The sequence below is a fragment of the Taudactylus pleione genome, unplaced genomic scaffold, assembly GCF_031769625.1.
Source record: "Taudactylus pleione unplaced genomic scaffold, aTauple2 ptg000218l, whole genome shotgun sequence".
NCBI classification, from domain to species: Eukaryota; Metazoa; Chordata; class Amphibia; order Anura; family Myobatrachidae; genus Taudactylus; species Taudactylus pleione.
In genome coordinates this window covers 885,824-900,010 of record NW_028284620.1, presented here as the reverse complement: position 1 = coordinate 900,010, position 14,187 = coordinate 885,824, and the positions used below count along the sequence as shown (strand labels likewise).

Here is a 14,187-nt window from a genome sequence, read left to right as displayed (position 1 = left end):
CTTTCTCCTTTCCACTGAATTATTGTGACACATGCAAGCTGTTATTGTAACATACAAATTAGTTGTGAAATCATTAGTATAGTTACTTTGTACATTCATTCTACTTAAGGCACAATGTAAATCCAAATATGACCTAAATGTTTACATTGCTTATACCTTATTTACAAATATTGCAGTAACTGCACCTTTTTCACTTTGCAGGTGCAATATGATAAGTATACAAAATGTGCAGTCAGATCCCACTTGACCAGTTTACATAGCCGAACCCTTTCTGGAGGCTCTCCAGAGTCAACATTAGTGGTAAAAGCTTCACCAAGCCACCCAGACTCCACACTACATTGATATCTTTGCCCTCTGAACAATGGGCATATCATTTCTCTGCACTCGGACATATAGTACTGGTTACATTTACTCCTACAAATATACCAATGCTTGCTAATACTCTAACTATGACAAGTTTATATTGTTGTGTCATTCAAAGGACATGTCGTATAAGTAAAAGTCTCTAGGCTAAATGTGGAAATAGTCAATCTGAACCTTTCTGGGTCGATGTAACGGTGCGATGCAGGTTCGAGATAGAGTTTATCAGATAAAGAGAGGTGTAAAATATAATGATGTTAGAACACTAAGAGGCCTATTCATCATCACTTAATTCTCACAAAAACAGGTGAAAATGCACATTTTCACCTGCAACTGTAAAAATTAAGTTATCAGGCCATCCATCAAGAAGGTTATCACAGATATCTCCTACTTACCTTCCTTTTGTGGAATGGCCCGCTCTCCCCATACACTAGTATGGGGATAGAATTCATCAGGCTCCAAAAATATAATATGTTCGGAGCTTGACTGCGGGAGCATTCGCCATCTTCAGAAGGCGAATGTTCCTGCTCGGGGATCGCAACCCACTCCTTCCCTATGGGAAGGAAGTACGGGTTGCGATGAGGGATCCTTTCCGACGTCCTTCGCCGACATCCGGCTCCTTCAGCCGGACGTCGGAGCTCTTGTGCACATGACCCCGATACTTAATATCATGAATAGGCCCGTGAGTAAGGGTGGGAGCTCTGGAAACAAATTATTTAAGTGGAGGATAGAAAACTATACTCTATACCATATAACATTATATTGGTGATTAAGTCAAGTTTTTGCCTGTCACTGTGTATTTTGTACTACATGATAAATGTATTGTATGTCTGAGCAAGACAGCATTGCCAGCAGCTTTCTGAATATATACTTGTTTGTATTTATTGTCTTAGGCACCTTCTGGGTACAAACACCATTAAATATTAATACAATTTGGAATCAATAAATAATGTCTGGACTTCTAGCAATTTTTGATTTTTTTAGTCTGTCTGTATACTTTATACTTCTGTGGCTCAAACTGTACAGTGTGTCATACAATATTGTTAAAGCTACTTATAAAGAAGATCATTAAAATCAGAAAAGTCGTCCTCATAAATACCATGTTTCTTTTGTTGAATTGGCTAAGGACTCTTCTTTCCCATGCCAAGATTGTACTTAATTTTTGATAATGTTCTTGATAAAGTCGGATTAATACTTTTTTTATTCAAAAAGGGGGAAAGAAAAATAACTCTTACGGGTGGGACACTCTTGATTAAAATGACCTATTATAATTAAAATTTAACTTTTATTATGGTTTTATTATGGTTTACCAATAAATTACATATAACATTACAAAAACATCAAACATTAATTGTGAAAGAATAAAAAACCTGTGTATTTACTCTTTGAGTGGTACCACCAACTTCGCTATATATACGAAATAATCTTTTTCTCATAAAACAGATAGGTGGTATTTACTACCATCCTTTTCTCTTTTATTGTCAAAGGTCTGATAATAGTAAGACACATTATTTGGAAGCTATTGTGTTTGAAATAATTAAAATACTTTTTAATTGTATGTAATTAATAATTAACCAAAAACAAAATACACAAAAAGGTTCTTCTTTTTATGAATATTATTTAATTACATATTTATAAATAAAAGTTATGTGACACTTTAAATATATATTATATATCATTTATATATATCTTTCATTACTTATTTTCTGACCTATAACGGTACCTGGGTATATCTAAAATATTGTTTTGCCAGAAAAAGTTAATACAACTTTGTATATTCTGCCTTATAAGTAATTTATAACAAATAATAACAGCAGTCCGTCTCCCAGTTTACATAGTATAGTTCATGTCTTACATAAATTGTAAAGCTATTAGCAATCTTTGAAGTGCACCTACTGTATATGCAAAAGCAAAAACAGCACGTCTACATACCCTCTATAATGGCATTTGGCTAAGCATCCATAATTAATCTTAATTTTTTACTTTTTCTCTTTATATATTGCTAATATGACAGTCATTCATGTTTCATATAACTCATGAAAAGGGTACATTTGGTTCTTAAGTTCAAGTGGAAAATCTTATTTATTTATTTTTAATACATTGATGTATATGTGCTGATTTATGTACATTGTGCTGTATTTCAACCTATATGAAGACTAATGTGGTTTAGATTAATTTATTTCTTTTTGTGTAGCTTTTGGCTCACTGTTAAACTACTTTATATATGCCCAACCTATTCAAGCTCCCAATAAATCATTTACATTTCCTGTCCCGCCAAACAATCACACATTTGTGTGTGGTGTGGTTGTTTCATTGTGTCTATTTCATGCCAGTGTAAAATGCCGTTATCCAACTGTTATTCCGTAAATGTTATCTCTTTCCACAAATTCCGTGCGCTGTCTAATGACTATAGATTAATAGGGCCTATTGCAAAGTTGCACACAGGTCTATTCTGCTCGTATTTTCGCACTGCACCTGCTCCGTAGCTGATGATATGCATCTACAGGCGCATTACTACTTGTGGATGTTATTATAACTGGGTGGTATTGGGGTGTTCACATGTAGGCAGTGCTGAGTCTTACGGAGGTGTAGATGAGATTGCAGAGATCAGTCTGATTGCATGTGGATCGTTTGCACCAGTTATAGGGCTGGTTACAAGTGCGCGCTTATATTTCCTGCAGCTGATAAATAGGGTGGGTACATGAGTAGAATTCTTAATATGGGTGAATATCCACATTTAGATCCGTGCAATGCAAATGTAATTGTGCCTAACTTGCATGCAACCAAATCAGCCCACGTCACAATGACACCAGTCTAGCTTCTTACACTACATCACTGTTTTATAAGTGACCCCTCTAATTAGTTCTAGGTTTAGTGTCATCATAGGTTGACTGCTTTTATACAGGTGAGGTGACTTCAGACTGCAGTTTAAAATGACATTGTAAGGTGATTGCTGGTTATGTCCTTTCTAAGCACTGATACAGCTATGATGAATTTGAGTTTATATATAAGTAAATGTTATTTTTGAGGACTAGATATTGAAAACAAGTTGCCATTATCAGGGATAAACAGATATTATTGGTTATAATGAACAGGAGATTCACAGAAATGTTGAGTTTTTAAAAAAAAATCCCATTCATTTCATTTAAAGAGTGCACAGCTTAAAGGTAGCCGAACCCAACTAATTGGCATGATTCAGTTCCAGACAAAGTCCCAATTCGGTCGGTATTGACCAATGTTTTCGGCACTGAAGCCACAGTGCCGATGTACCACGATGCTGCTGTGCCTCCAGTCACGTTGTTGGGGAAGCCTGTATAGGCTGCAGCCATTTGGGGTTGGGAAGGACGCCTCAGTTTCCAGGGCGTGACGAAGGCAGTGACTGCGTCATCGAACACTGCTTCACTGGCCTCGACAGCTGGGCATTCTGAGCAACATTAGGTTTCCGCAGATATCCGATGTTAAGGCTGATGGTCGCAATGGTGATCCGATACTGGGTCTTCGGACGCAGGCAGCAGGGCTAAGAAGCCGGCAGTGAGCGTCTTTTTACAAAATACGCCTCCTGCTGCATTAATATAACTTCTCGGACCTGCTGCGGCCGAAGACGCAGCACCAATCAACCCTGCGTCCATCTCTGAATCAGGCCCTAAGTTTAATAGATAAATGGTTTTATCATTACTTAGACAACTATAGCAGATTACCTGGAGGGCGCTTTCTGCTGGCATGTTCATTGGAAATCATGACAACATACTAGATTTGACACAGCATTTTATTAAGTACCTGCTGTAAGATAATGATAGCATGATGCAAGGTACATATTCTTGGTACATGGTGTATTATATTGGAAAGAACAGCAAATTAAATCCACCATTTTATCTTGAAAGAGCAGTTTATTGCAACCATGGTTGGTAAATAAAATCATATGAACATTTCATATCTCTTGTTTAGTCTATGGGTTGTCTTGTGCAAGGAGACACGTTCCATGTTCTGTTTGACATGTTCTGTCCATGTAACAGTGATAAGAACATTCTGTGCACTGAGAAGTCCATTGTTGCTCATTTGTCTGTCTTCGTGTCCTCTCAGTCGTCTGTCGTGCATCCTTTGCTGCAGCTCGTTCCTCAGCTCTATGCCAGAAAGATGAAGAGATTCAATTCCAAAGTATGTAACTTTTATTTTACGCATTTTCACATTGTTTGCCATGAGCTGTTTTGTTTCACTTTTACTTGTAAGGGACATTGAGTAGATTACAAAACTGCTAAAGCTTTGATATATACAGGTTGAGTCTCCCATATCCGTTATTGCAAAAAACGAAATATTCCAAAAACCGGAATATTTAGGTGCATATGTGACGTCACGACGTCACCTGACGTCATGACGTCACTAGTATCAGCGTCCAATGACTAGCGGCGTGGGTGTGGTCCACACGCCAGTCCACCCCCCGCATCACCCACCGGACCCTCAGCGGCAGCCGCCGGACCACTCGTTACAGCCGCAGTACCCGCCGGACCCCTCGTGACAGCCGCAGCACCCGCCGGACCCTTCCGCCTTACCTGCCGGACCCTTCCGCCTCAGTCACCGGACCACCGCAACAACCCCGCCGGACCCCTGTATCACCCGCCGGACCACCGCAACACATTCCGGACTCACCCGCAGCACACGCCGGGGCCTCCCGTGACACCCACCGGGCCCCCCCCAGGTATTCCGAAAACCGGAATAATCCAAAATCCGAAATGCTAGTGGTCCCGAGCATTTCGGATATGGGAGACTCAACCTGTAGTACTGTGAGAGGATTTTATTATTAAATATGCTAAATTCTTTATCTCAAATTTAAATATATGGGGGGAATTCAATTGCCGAAGTCAACGCTATGTGCAATTCCGGTATCACAAGTTTCCCCTCACACTCCCATTACCGTGTGAGGGAAAGACCTGCGATGTCGGCATTATCTTAAGTAGCGGATAAGTGCGGTTCCCGCTGAATTGAATTCCCTCTCATTGTTTTCGATAGTGAAGCTTATGCAGTATATATATATATATATATATATGACAATTACCGTATTAGTCAGACTTAAGCCGAATTCATTTAGCCACGGTAACCCATTAATGGTGTAAATGTGACTTTTTACAGGAGACATGAATTTGAAGCTATTGAATTATTATGTGAGTTAATTCTCCATAGGAGATAACACTTTGTTTTTTCGGGACCTCCTGAGCATGTGAAAAGTTGGGGAAAATGCTTATTTTAAGGTACAAATGTGGGGACTTGATTCAGAACCATTGGGACACCCTCCTTAATGAGGCACTTAGAAGTTTTTAATTAGTTCAATTTGGCCATAACGTCATTTTTGGGGTGAAATTCTGCAAAATGCAGAATATTAGGTTACAAGATGTAGGACAGGTATAAGGGGGTGCTAACATCGTTTTAAAAGTGGCTTAAAATTACACAGAAATTAACTTACATCTTTTTGCTCCCCAAATTTATCTAGAGCATTCACTTTGCAGAAAAACACTTAATTCCTATTATTTTTCACTGATTTATAAAAATGCATATACAGTGTAACAGCCATTTGATACATTTTAAGAACCCCAGATACTTTGCTTTAGGCCACTTACAGACTTCTATACTGTTATCCAATATTAGTTTGCATCCTTTTGAGGTACAGACTGATTTCCCCATTTTCACCCAAACTTAACGCGGGTGTTACCAGCAAGGATTACCACGTGAACGCAGGAATAAGCATTTTCTAATTGAATTGCTCATTAAGTGGGAGCACATATACACTCGTTAAGTGAAATTATCGGGTGATATGTGCGATAACAATTTTTTTTTTATCACGGCTAATTGAATCCGGCCATAAGTCTGTTCACGGGGATAATTTAAAAATGAAAAATAAAGAAACCTGTATCTCTTTTGTCTTTATTTATTTTTTTTGCTTCCAACTGATCTCCCAATGATAACATTTATTTTTATGTACAAGTTGAACAACTATAAATGATCTTGCCACCCTTGTGTGTGCCCTACCTGTATACAACCCATTCACTGTCGGTGCAAACGTGTTATGTCTAAGCATTCTCTGAGTTCATATAGTTTGTCTTAATTAGACCTTCAAGCAATTTCCCAAAATTTCCATTGTTTTGCTTCTTGACTCTCAGTCTGTTATTTTAAACACATTTGGGTAAAGAGGGGTGTTAATCATGATTTTTTTTCAGCTAGTTTTCAACATTTTAATTACATTGCATATTGCAGATTGAAACTTGAGTTTGGCCAGGATAACTTGAGTCTTAAAGCCCTCATTATATGGTATATAAGTGTCAAGATGATTTTTAATAATCAATTAAAAAGTCAGTTAGCGATAAAGTGTACAAGTTAAATATAATGTGTGTAAAACAAGCCTGTATAGTATGATCCACTAGTAAGTAAACCATAATGTAAGTGAGATTGTGTTGCACTTAAAGTAGTAAGTATCCAGTAATTGCCATAGTGAGAAATAACACTGGTATCAATGGGTTTCCAAGAAAACATATAAAACTATTCATTAAAGTTGATTTTTATGGCTATAAAAATACAGATTAAATAAAAGGCTAGAAGGAAATCTGAAATAATATTATCACAATTGTAATAATTGCCACTGGGGTTTTTTTTTTACTGATGGCACTCAAAGGTACATAGTCTCTTTGTATAATTATCAATTCTTATAGATAGTACTGAAAACAGAAAGAAATAAGTGAAATCATTTCAGATATTAATTAAGTAAGCATCTGAATCCTTGTCCAGAGTATGGAGGCTGCTATACATTCTGTATCGACATGTGACTTTTTTCTGAGTATCGGTAACATTTTTAATTGAAATCAATATTGTTCACATAGGGCCTGATTCAGAGCCGGACGCAATTAGCGCTCGCTCGTCCAGAAAATAGGGGTGGCTATTCAAATGAACCGTTCGCTCTTTGCAGTCTGTTCACGCCTCTAGGTCTGTACGAGCGAACAAAACTTGCGGTCGTTCCCCTGGCCGCTCGCATCCTACGTCATGTCCACTATTTATTAGATTAATCGAGTACATCGACCAGGGTATGAGCTGCTCGCTATTCTTGTGGTTGGTTTTTGCTACCACAATTTTGCGAGCAGTTCTGGCTATAAAATAACCCAGTGACGTGGTCAATGACGCTACTGTTTTAATTATGCACACCCATAAAACGCCCGTTTTGACCTTTAAGCACGCCTGCGATCGTGCGATCGTATCTCCACTCCCCGTTTTGAAGCACCTTCCCCTGTTACCACCCACATACGCCTCTTTCTGTCACTCAAATTATCAGGCATTCGCTATTTTGCGAGCATATGAATTTCAAGAGCCACAGGTTGGCCACCGCTGATCTAGGGTATGGTGCCAAAATGGGAAAATATATTCCTATGTGATAATGCAGCTTTAAAATGGGTAATGAGCTTTAAATAGCTACTTGAGGGCATATAAAATAGACCTGTAATCTTTAGACTTTTAACCACTTTTACAATTTTTTTCCCCTGTATTTTGAGCATTTTTATCAACGTTTTATCGCATCTGACTAACAGTGTGATATCTGCACATGTGCAAAGCTTGGCAGTATTGGTTTAAGCAGTGTCCAGTCCTCTCTACAATTCTAGGTGTATATATATTTTTATATATATATAAATAGTATATATATATGTGTGTATATATATATATATATATATATATAATACACACACATTCTATCTATCTCATATCTTTCCCCCAATACTGATTGTGAAGGAAAAATTAAATACAAATATAAAAATTTCAAAAATACCAAAAGGAAGGTTACTAAATGCAAATTGAATTAATACAAAATATATTTAGCAATATTAGAATTTTTTTAATTAATATTTACATTAACAACACTGGATAAGGTTACAAAAAACCCACTCCGGTTTCAGATTACGCCTTCAGATCATGCCGATAATTACAGAACCCATTAGGTTCAGAGGTAAGACTTTGATAAATATAAAAATTATGGCAATTTATTTCTATGGTTCCGCAACTGTTCTGTGTTATTACGCAACTAAAAATGCGATAAAAACCTGAAAAAAAAGCCAATAAAAATGTGATAACTCATATAATACATATGGGAAAAATCTAAATGCCAATGCCATTTTACCACAAAAAACATGTTGATACATATGCCTTTTGCTTTCTCATACTATTGCAAGAATGACTGAGGTCGAACATAAGTCCAAAATACCTAACCACTTATTTAAATTTAACTAATGAATATAATTATTTTATTCTTCAAGTAAAAATGGTTTAAAATTTGATGTAAATATTAAGACCTATAGGATGCAGAGTATTCAAAGAGCACTGTAGTTCTGTTCGGCATATGGGGGTGGGGAGGGGATGGGGGTAATGAATGGCAATTTGTCAAAATCTTTGACTTTCTGCTATTTGTGCTGTGAAATTTAAAGGGTTATTTTATTAAAGTTAAAATATGGCATGTTCTGCATTTATTAAAATCGCCTCTTTATCCCGTGGTACAAACTGCTGAAAAAGTTCAATTTTTAATTTTGGACTCATACCCACTGAGAAGTCTAGGAAATTTACTGCCAAATTTGGTCTGTCCTACATATTTATACTGCACAGTTACTTGTAGCTGCATTCCGATATATTAATGACACAAATATTATTAAAGTTAACTAAATATGTAATGCAATAAATGTTTCCTATTTTTACTGATATAAAGTTATTTTTATTGGGTGTTGAGAAATTGTCAAATGTCATCTTATGTGGGTTTAGGTGGGAACCAAACAATTATTATCATACAGTATATGTTTGTTTTAAGTAAACTTGGAGCTGCTGTTTTGCTCAGTTCTTTGCCCTCTTGTTGATGATGATGGGGTATTTTTGAATGATGGGTTTACATATGGGAGCCCTAAGTGAAACCTTCCAAGGTTATTTGAGACATTTTTGTGCAAATAAAAATCTGTGCAATTTTAGGTTAATGACCAAAGGTTGTAGGAAAATTTCTACATACAGACATGGGCGCCGAGAGGGGGGGGAGGGGTACAGTTTCCCTGGGCCCGGGCTTACTAGAGGGGCCCGGCAGGGCCCGGCGTCGCTCCCCCCCCCTCTCACAGCAGCTCAGCTGGGATGCTGCGTGATACTGCTCGCGGCTGCTGCAGCAGCCGGAGCAGTCTCCTATGGCTGTGGGGGGGAGCGATCACACTGATCACGCCCCCCCTACTTAGTAACGGGCTGGGGGGCTAACAGCGCCCCCTCCTGAAAAAGTAATTGTTTCTTTTTTTTTCAAGGGGGCGTGGCCACGCCTCCCGCGATTAGGACACGCCCCCTCCATTACCCGGGCCCAGCCAGGCTCTCAACGGCCCTGCATACAGAAAAGATTGTTGGCGAGAGAATTAATACTGGATATTATCAATCATTATGACTTAAATTTACGAACGGTCAGATAAGCCTGTTTGAAACTGACGGGTATTGATGTTGGATTGCAGTCTAAAATTATACTATTTACTATGCATCGGTTTGACATTTAAAAAGCGGCATTGATACTCATCTGATTTCAAACCCCTATTCCACAGCAGATTCGATGGCAAACCCGCACAGATCAATAATTTGCGCAGGCTTCACTGTCTTAAATGTTTTTAAATACTTAAAAATTTAAAAATGAGCCTAGGCTGCTGTTGGAAAATAGGGGCAAAATCGAAGTGGGATCCCCCTATTTTCCAATAACCAGTACCAGACTGATCCACCCGGGAGGCTGGCGCTATAGCAGAGGGACACATAGCATATGGTCCCCCTGCCATAATGGCAACCAGTGCCAAACTGATCAGCTCAGTGGTGGAATTCCTAAAGAAGTGCTCTCCCTTCCCGAAAAAAAGGGACCATCTTCCCCTAAGGGCAACCAGCCCTGGGTTGAAAGCCCAGGGCTAGGGGTGTAGCTACTAAGGGTGTTTGGAGTACAGTTGCTACGGGACCCGCAGCCGCCTCCCCCTCCCCCCTGCACCCACTTTTGGTGGAGTGAGTAATGAATGACAGATTGGGGGGCTGATAAGAATGACAGGGACCCACAGCGCTGACAATTCCTCCTGCCTTCTGCACCTTTGTCACAGACACTTCAGTCTGTGACTAGAAAGAGGTTTGCTGCAGGGGATCAACAGTGCTGTGGCACCTATCAGACTTATCAGCCCCCTCCCTCCCCTCATACGATTCTCCTTGCTAGCATCAGTGAGGAGAGACACTGCTATGGGGGCCCCATAGCAAAATGTTTTTGTTTCGTCAAGATTCAGGATGCAACATGGACCGATGAGGATGTGACCCCTACATATTGTGAGTATTAAATTGGTGAACGAGGGTGGTGTTTTTTTTTATTTATTAATAGTCTTCAACATTCGGTATCCTTGTCCTGTCTTTTATTAAAATTTTTTTACAGGTGCCAGGGGGCGCTTAATATTAATGCTGGGCCTCGTGGTTTGACCTAGGCTTGCTGGAACTCTTTCATTTACCTATTATCTCCGCATCCAAATCTCAGGGGTTAGAACCCCTGGGAGGGGCCGCATTATTCAGGACACTGCGGCCTAGAGATAGTCCATGTTTATATGATGTGCAGGCCTCTGTACATTGCATGTAATTTTGTGCAGCTGATTGCAGGTGTGAGCCAAGTGTGTCAATGAACTCCATTTATAGCCTGGGCTTAGTGACTCCTCAGTGCTGGTGATAGTCTGATCTTGCTTGTTATACATCTGCAGCTGCAGGACTTTTGCTGTGTCCTAGACTTTAGTCGGCTCATGTACCTTGTCTGTCACTTGAATTAGCTTGGCTTCAGTTATTGACAGACAACTGCATGTATACCAGATCTCCTGTCTGCTACTATTCATCTGTGCAAGTGAAAACAGTTTCTCTCATCTACAACCACAGACCACTGCATGTTTACTGGATCTCCTGTCAGCTACTATTCATCTCTACAAGTGAAAAATAGTTTGTCTCATCTTTAACCACAGACCATTGCATGTTTACCGGATGTCAGCTACCATTCATCTCTGCAAGTTAAAACAGGTTCCTTCATCTTCATTCACAGACCTCTATAAGTTTACAGAATATCTTTGTCAATTAACACTCACAAGTGCTACAGTTTGCTCATTCCCTAATACAAATCTACGCATATTAACTGGATTTCTGCTGTTTAATTGAACCTGTTACAGCTTTGTTGAAACTGTCCCTGCACTATAAACTGGTGAGTTACTGTTTCCTTACCTCATTTCATTACTGTTTGTGTTCTGTCCATACAGAAATAAATAGAATCGTTTCTAACATGTTTGCAGTTCTGATATGCTCACTTGTGGGTCAATCCAATTACCCACAAAAACATTGCCATTGCAAGTTAACGTGGCTACAGACGCACTTTTCGGCATCCTGAACTCGCTTAAAACTGCTTGCAGCCTAAAAGAGCTGCAAGCAAAAATGAGCAAATTTGGGCTTGGAGTGGACCACTATGGGTGCTAGACATGGTGCCATTTCCGGTGTCTTACCTGTGGCAGTGGCAACTCGCACCCTTCATGGGTAATTGGATTGACCCCTAAGACTGCTTGATTATTGTGGGTTTATGTTTCATGTATTCTGTGATCTGATTTAGACCTTGTTCATAACAGGTGCAGAGAAGTCCTTGGTAAGGGGGGGATCCGCACTTCCCTCTGGATTCCAGCCCTGGGATGATCAATTTGGGGCTGGTTGCATTATAGCAGGGGCACCACACGCTGTGTGTCCCACTGCTATAGCATCAGCCCTCCAGGTAGAAAATAGGGGGGACCCCATAACATTTTTCTTCCTTATTGTCCAATACCAGTCTTGTGCCCAAAGCCCATGGCTGGTTATTGATTTGGGGGGGGAACTCCATGCATTTTTTAAAATGATTTTTAACCATTTAAAAACATTTTAATACACCGAAGCTTTACATCAACCCACCTGCCACAGACAAGTCTATTATTTGGGTGGATTGGCCGTCATTTTTGGGTCGGTTGCGGTCGGCTTTCCAAGCCGATGCTTAGTAAATCTGCGGTTTGTATACTTGTCTATGTAAAATAATCAATAGTTGGTCCTATGTTCTAAAGTCAGTGATTTGGTTGTTTTTCCATCGGTTTTGCCTTTATTGAATGGACGGATTGCAAAACCTGAGGGAAACTGACCAAATAACTAAACTCGACCTTTAGTAAATTTATCCCTTGGAATCTTTATGGATAGGTATTGTTGGAGTAGAGCAACAGCTGCTGTCTAGTAATACATAATAAGCTAAACTGCAACAGTGTTCTCTCGCAGAATATTGTATAATTTTCCATGTTATGCTATATACTTGTCATGGTATAGATCATACCACAATCTTCCCCTGTGTGTTGATTCAATAAAAAATCACATTCTATTAGAGATGTGCGCTGACCCTGTGTTTTGGTTTTGGATCTGCATATCCTCTTGTTTTGGATCTTGATTGGTTTTGCCAAAACCGACATTGGGCCTGATTCAGACCCACTCGCGAGCGGCTGTCCGCTCGCAAGTGGGTCGATGGTCTGCACTGAGCATGCGCACGACGGAGGGAGCTCCGTCGTGCGCATGCGCCAGACACGACGAGCGAAGGACTTTCCTTCGCTCGTTGTGTCCGATCAAAGGGGGCGTGCTGTCAATGTTGATTGACAGCACGCCCCCTTTGGTGGGCGTGCCGGGGGCGTGCCTCCCTGACGGGGGCGTTCCCACGGGAACGCCTCCCGTCAGAAGCCGGCCCACTGACATCACTTGTGATGTCAGTGGGAGTGATTTTGGCTCTGATAAAGCCAAAATCACTCCGGAGCTTGCGGTTGAAAACCTCAACCGCAGGCTCCGGCTCGCAATTTCGATGGTCGCGATGGTCTCGACCATCGCGGCCATCAAAATGCACGCTCGTATAGCCTGTGGGTGGTGACCCACAGCTATACGAGCGTCCAGGAGGACGCTCCATGAAAATGGAGCCCGGCCCTCATTCAGAGCGTGCGCTCTGCTCAGAGCGTACGGCTCTGAATGAGGGCCCTTGTGTGTTTTGTTTTTGGTTTTGGATCTGTATTCTAAAAAAAAAAAAAAATTATAAAAATAGCTAAAATCACATAATTTGGGCCTGTTCTTGTTCCTACAGTATTATTAACCTCAATAACATTTATTTACAGTCATTTCCAATCAATTTTGACCACCTCACAAAATTTTTTTTTTCATCTAGTTTAGGGCCAAAAGGTTGCATCCAGCTAACTGGCTGACTAAGCTAAGCGACAACAGTGGTCGGCACTAACATGTGGCAGTTCAGCTTCCAAGTTCCAACACGGATACAGTGTGTTATACAGTGTGGGTTGGATACACCAATAGTGCACTTACTGTGACAGCAGTGTTGGCAGTGCGGGGTGCTGGCGGTGTCCTCAATGCGAGAGTGCCAGTGGTGTCCTCAATGCGGAAGTGCTGTCGGTGTTGGCAGTGTGGCGGTGTTGGCAGAGTGGGGGTTCTGGCAGTGTCCTGAGTGCATAGTGCCAGCATTGTCGGCAGAGCGGGGGTGCCAATGGTGTCCTCAGTGCAGGAGTGCTGACAGTGTTGGCTGTGCGGAGATGCCCTTGATGTGGGAGGCGTCCTCAATACGTGTGTCGGCAGTGTGGGGGTGCCAGTGGTGTCCTCAGTACATGGGGCAGCAGTGCAAGGGTGCCGGTAGTGTCCTCAGTGCAGGGTGTCGGCAGAGCGGGGTGCCAGCGGTATCCTCGGTGTGGGGGTGCTGATGGTGACGGCAGTGCATGGGTGCCGTTGGTGTCCTCAATGCAGGGTACCAGCACT

General features: G+C 40.8%; 1 protein-coding gene and 1 long non-coding RNA gene across 4 annotated transcripts in view; one reads left to right on the top strand and one right to left on the bottom strand.

Moving 5' to 3' along the window:
* Positions 1-14,187, top strand: part of NMU (neuromedin U) — a 103,984-nt gene that overhangs the window by 59,719 nt on the left and 30,078 nt on the right. For 2 of the 3 annotated variants that reach the window (XM_088478793.1, XM_088478792.1), the window contains one exon: positions 4,441-4,515. The exons of the other annotated variant lie outside the window; for it this stretch is intronic. In XM_088478793.1, coding sequence (XP_088334919.1) covers positions 4,441-4,515 — 75 coding nt within the window. The remainder of the gene's footprint in view (positions 1-4,440; positions 4,516-14,187) is intronic. 3 annotated transcript variants of the gene reach the window in all.
* The window catches only part of LOC148517344 (uncharacterized), a 121,806-nt gene continuing 111,801 nt past the window's right edge, over positions 4,183-14,187 (bottom strand). Inside the window, exon 3 of the long non-coding RNA XR_015879297.1 lies at positions 4,183-4,481. This is a non-coding gene — a long non-coding RNA (uncharacterized LOC148517344). The remainder of the gene's footprint in view (positions 4,482-14,187) is intronic.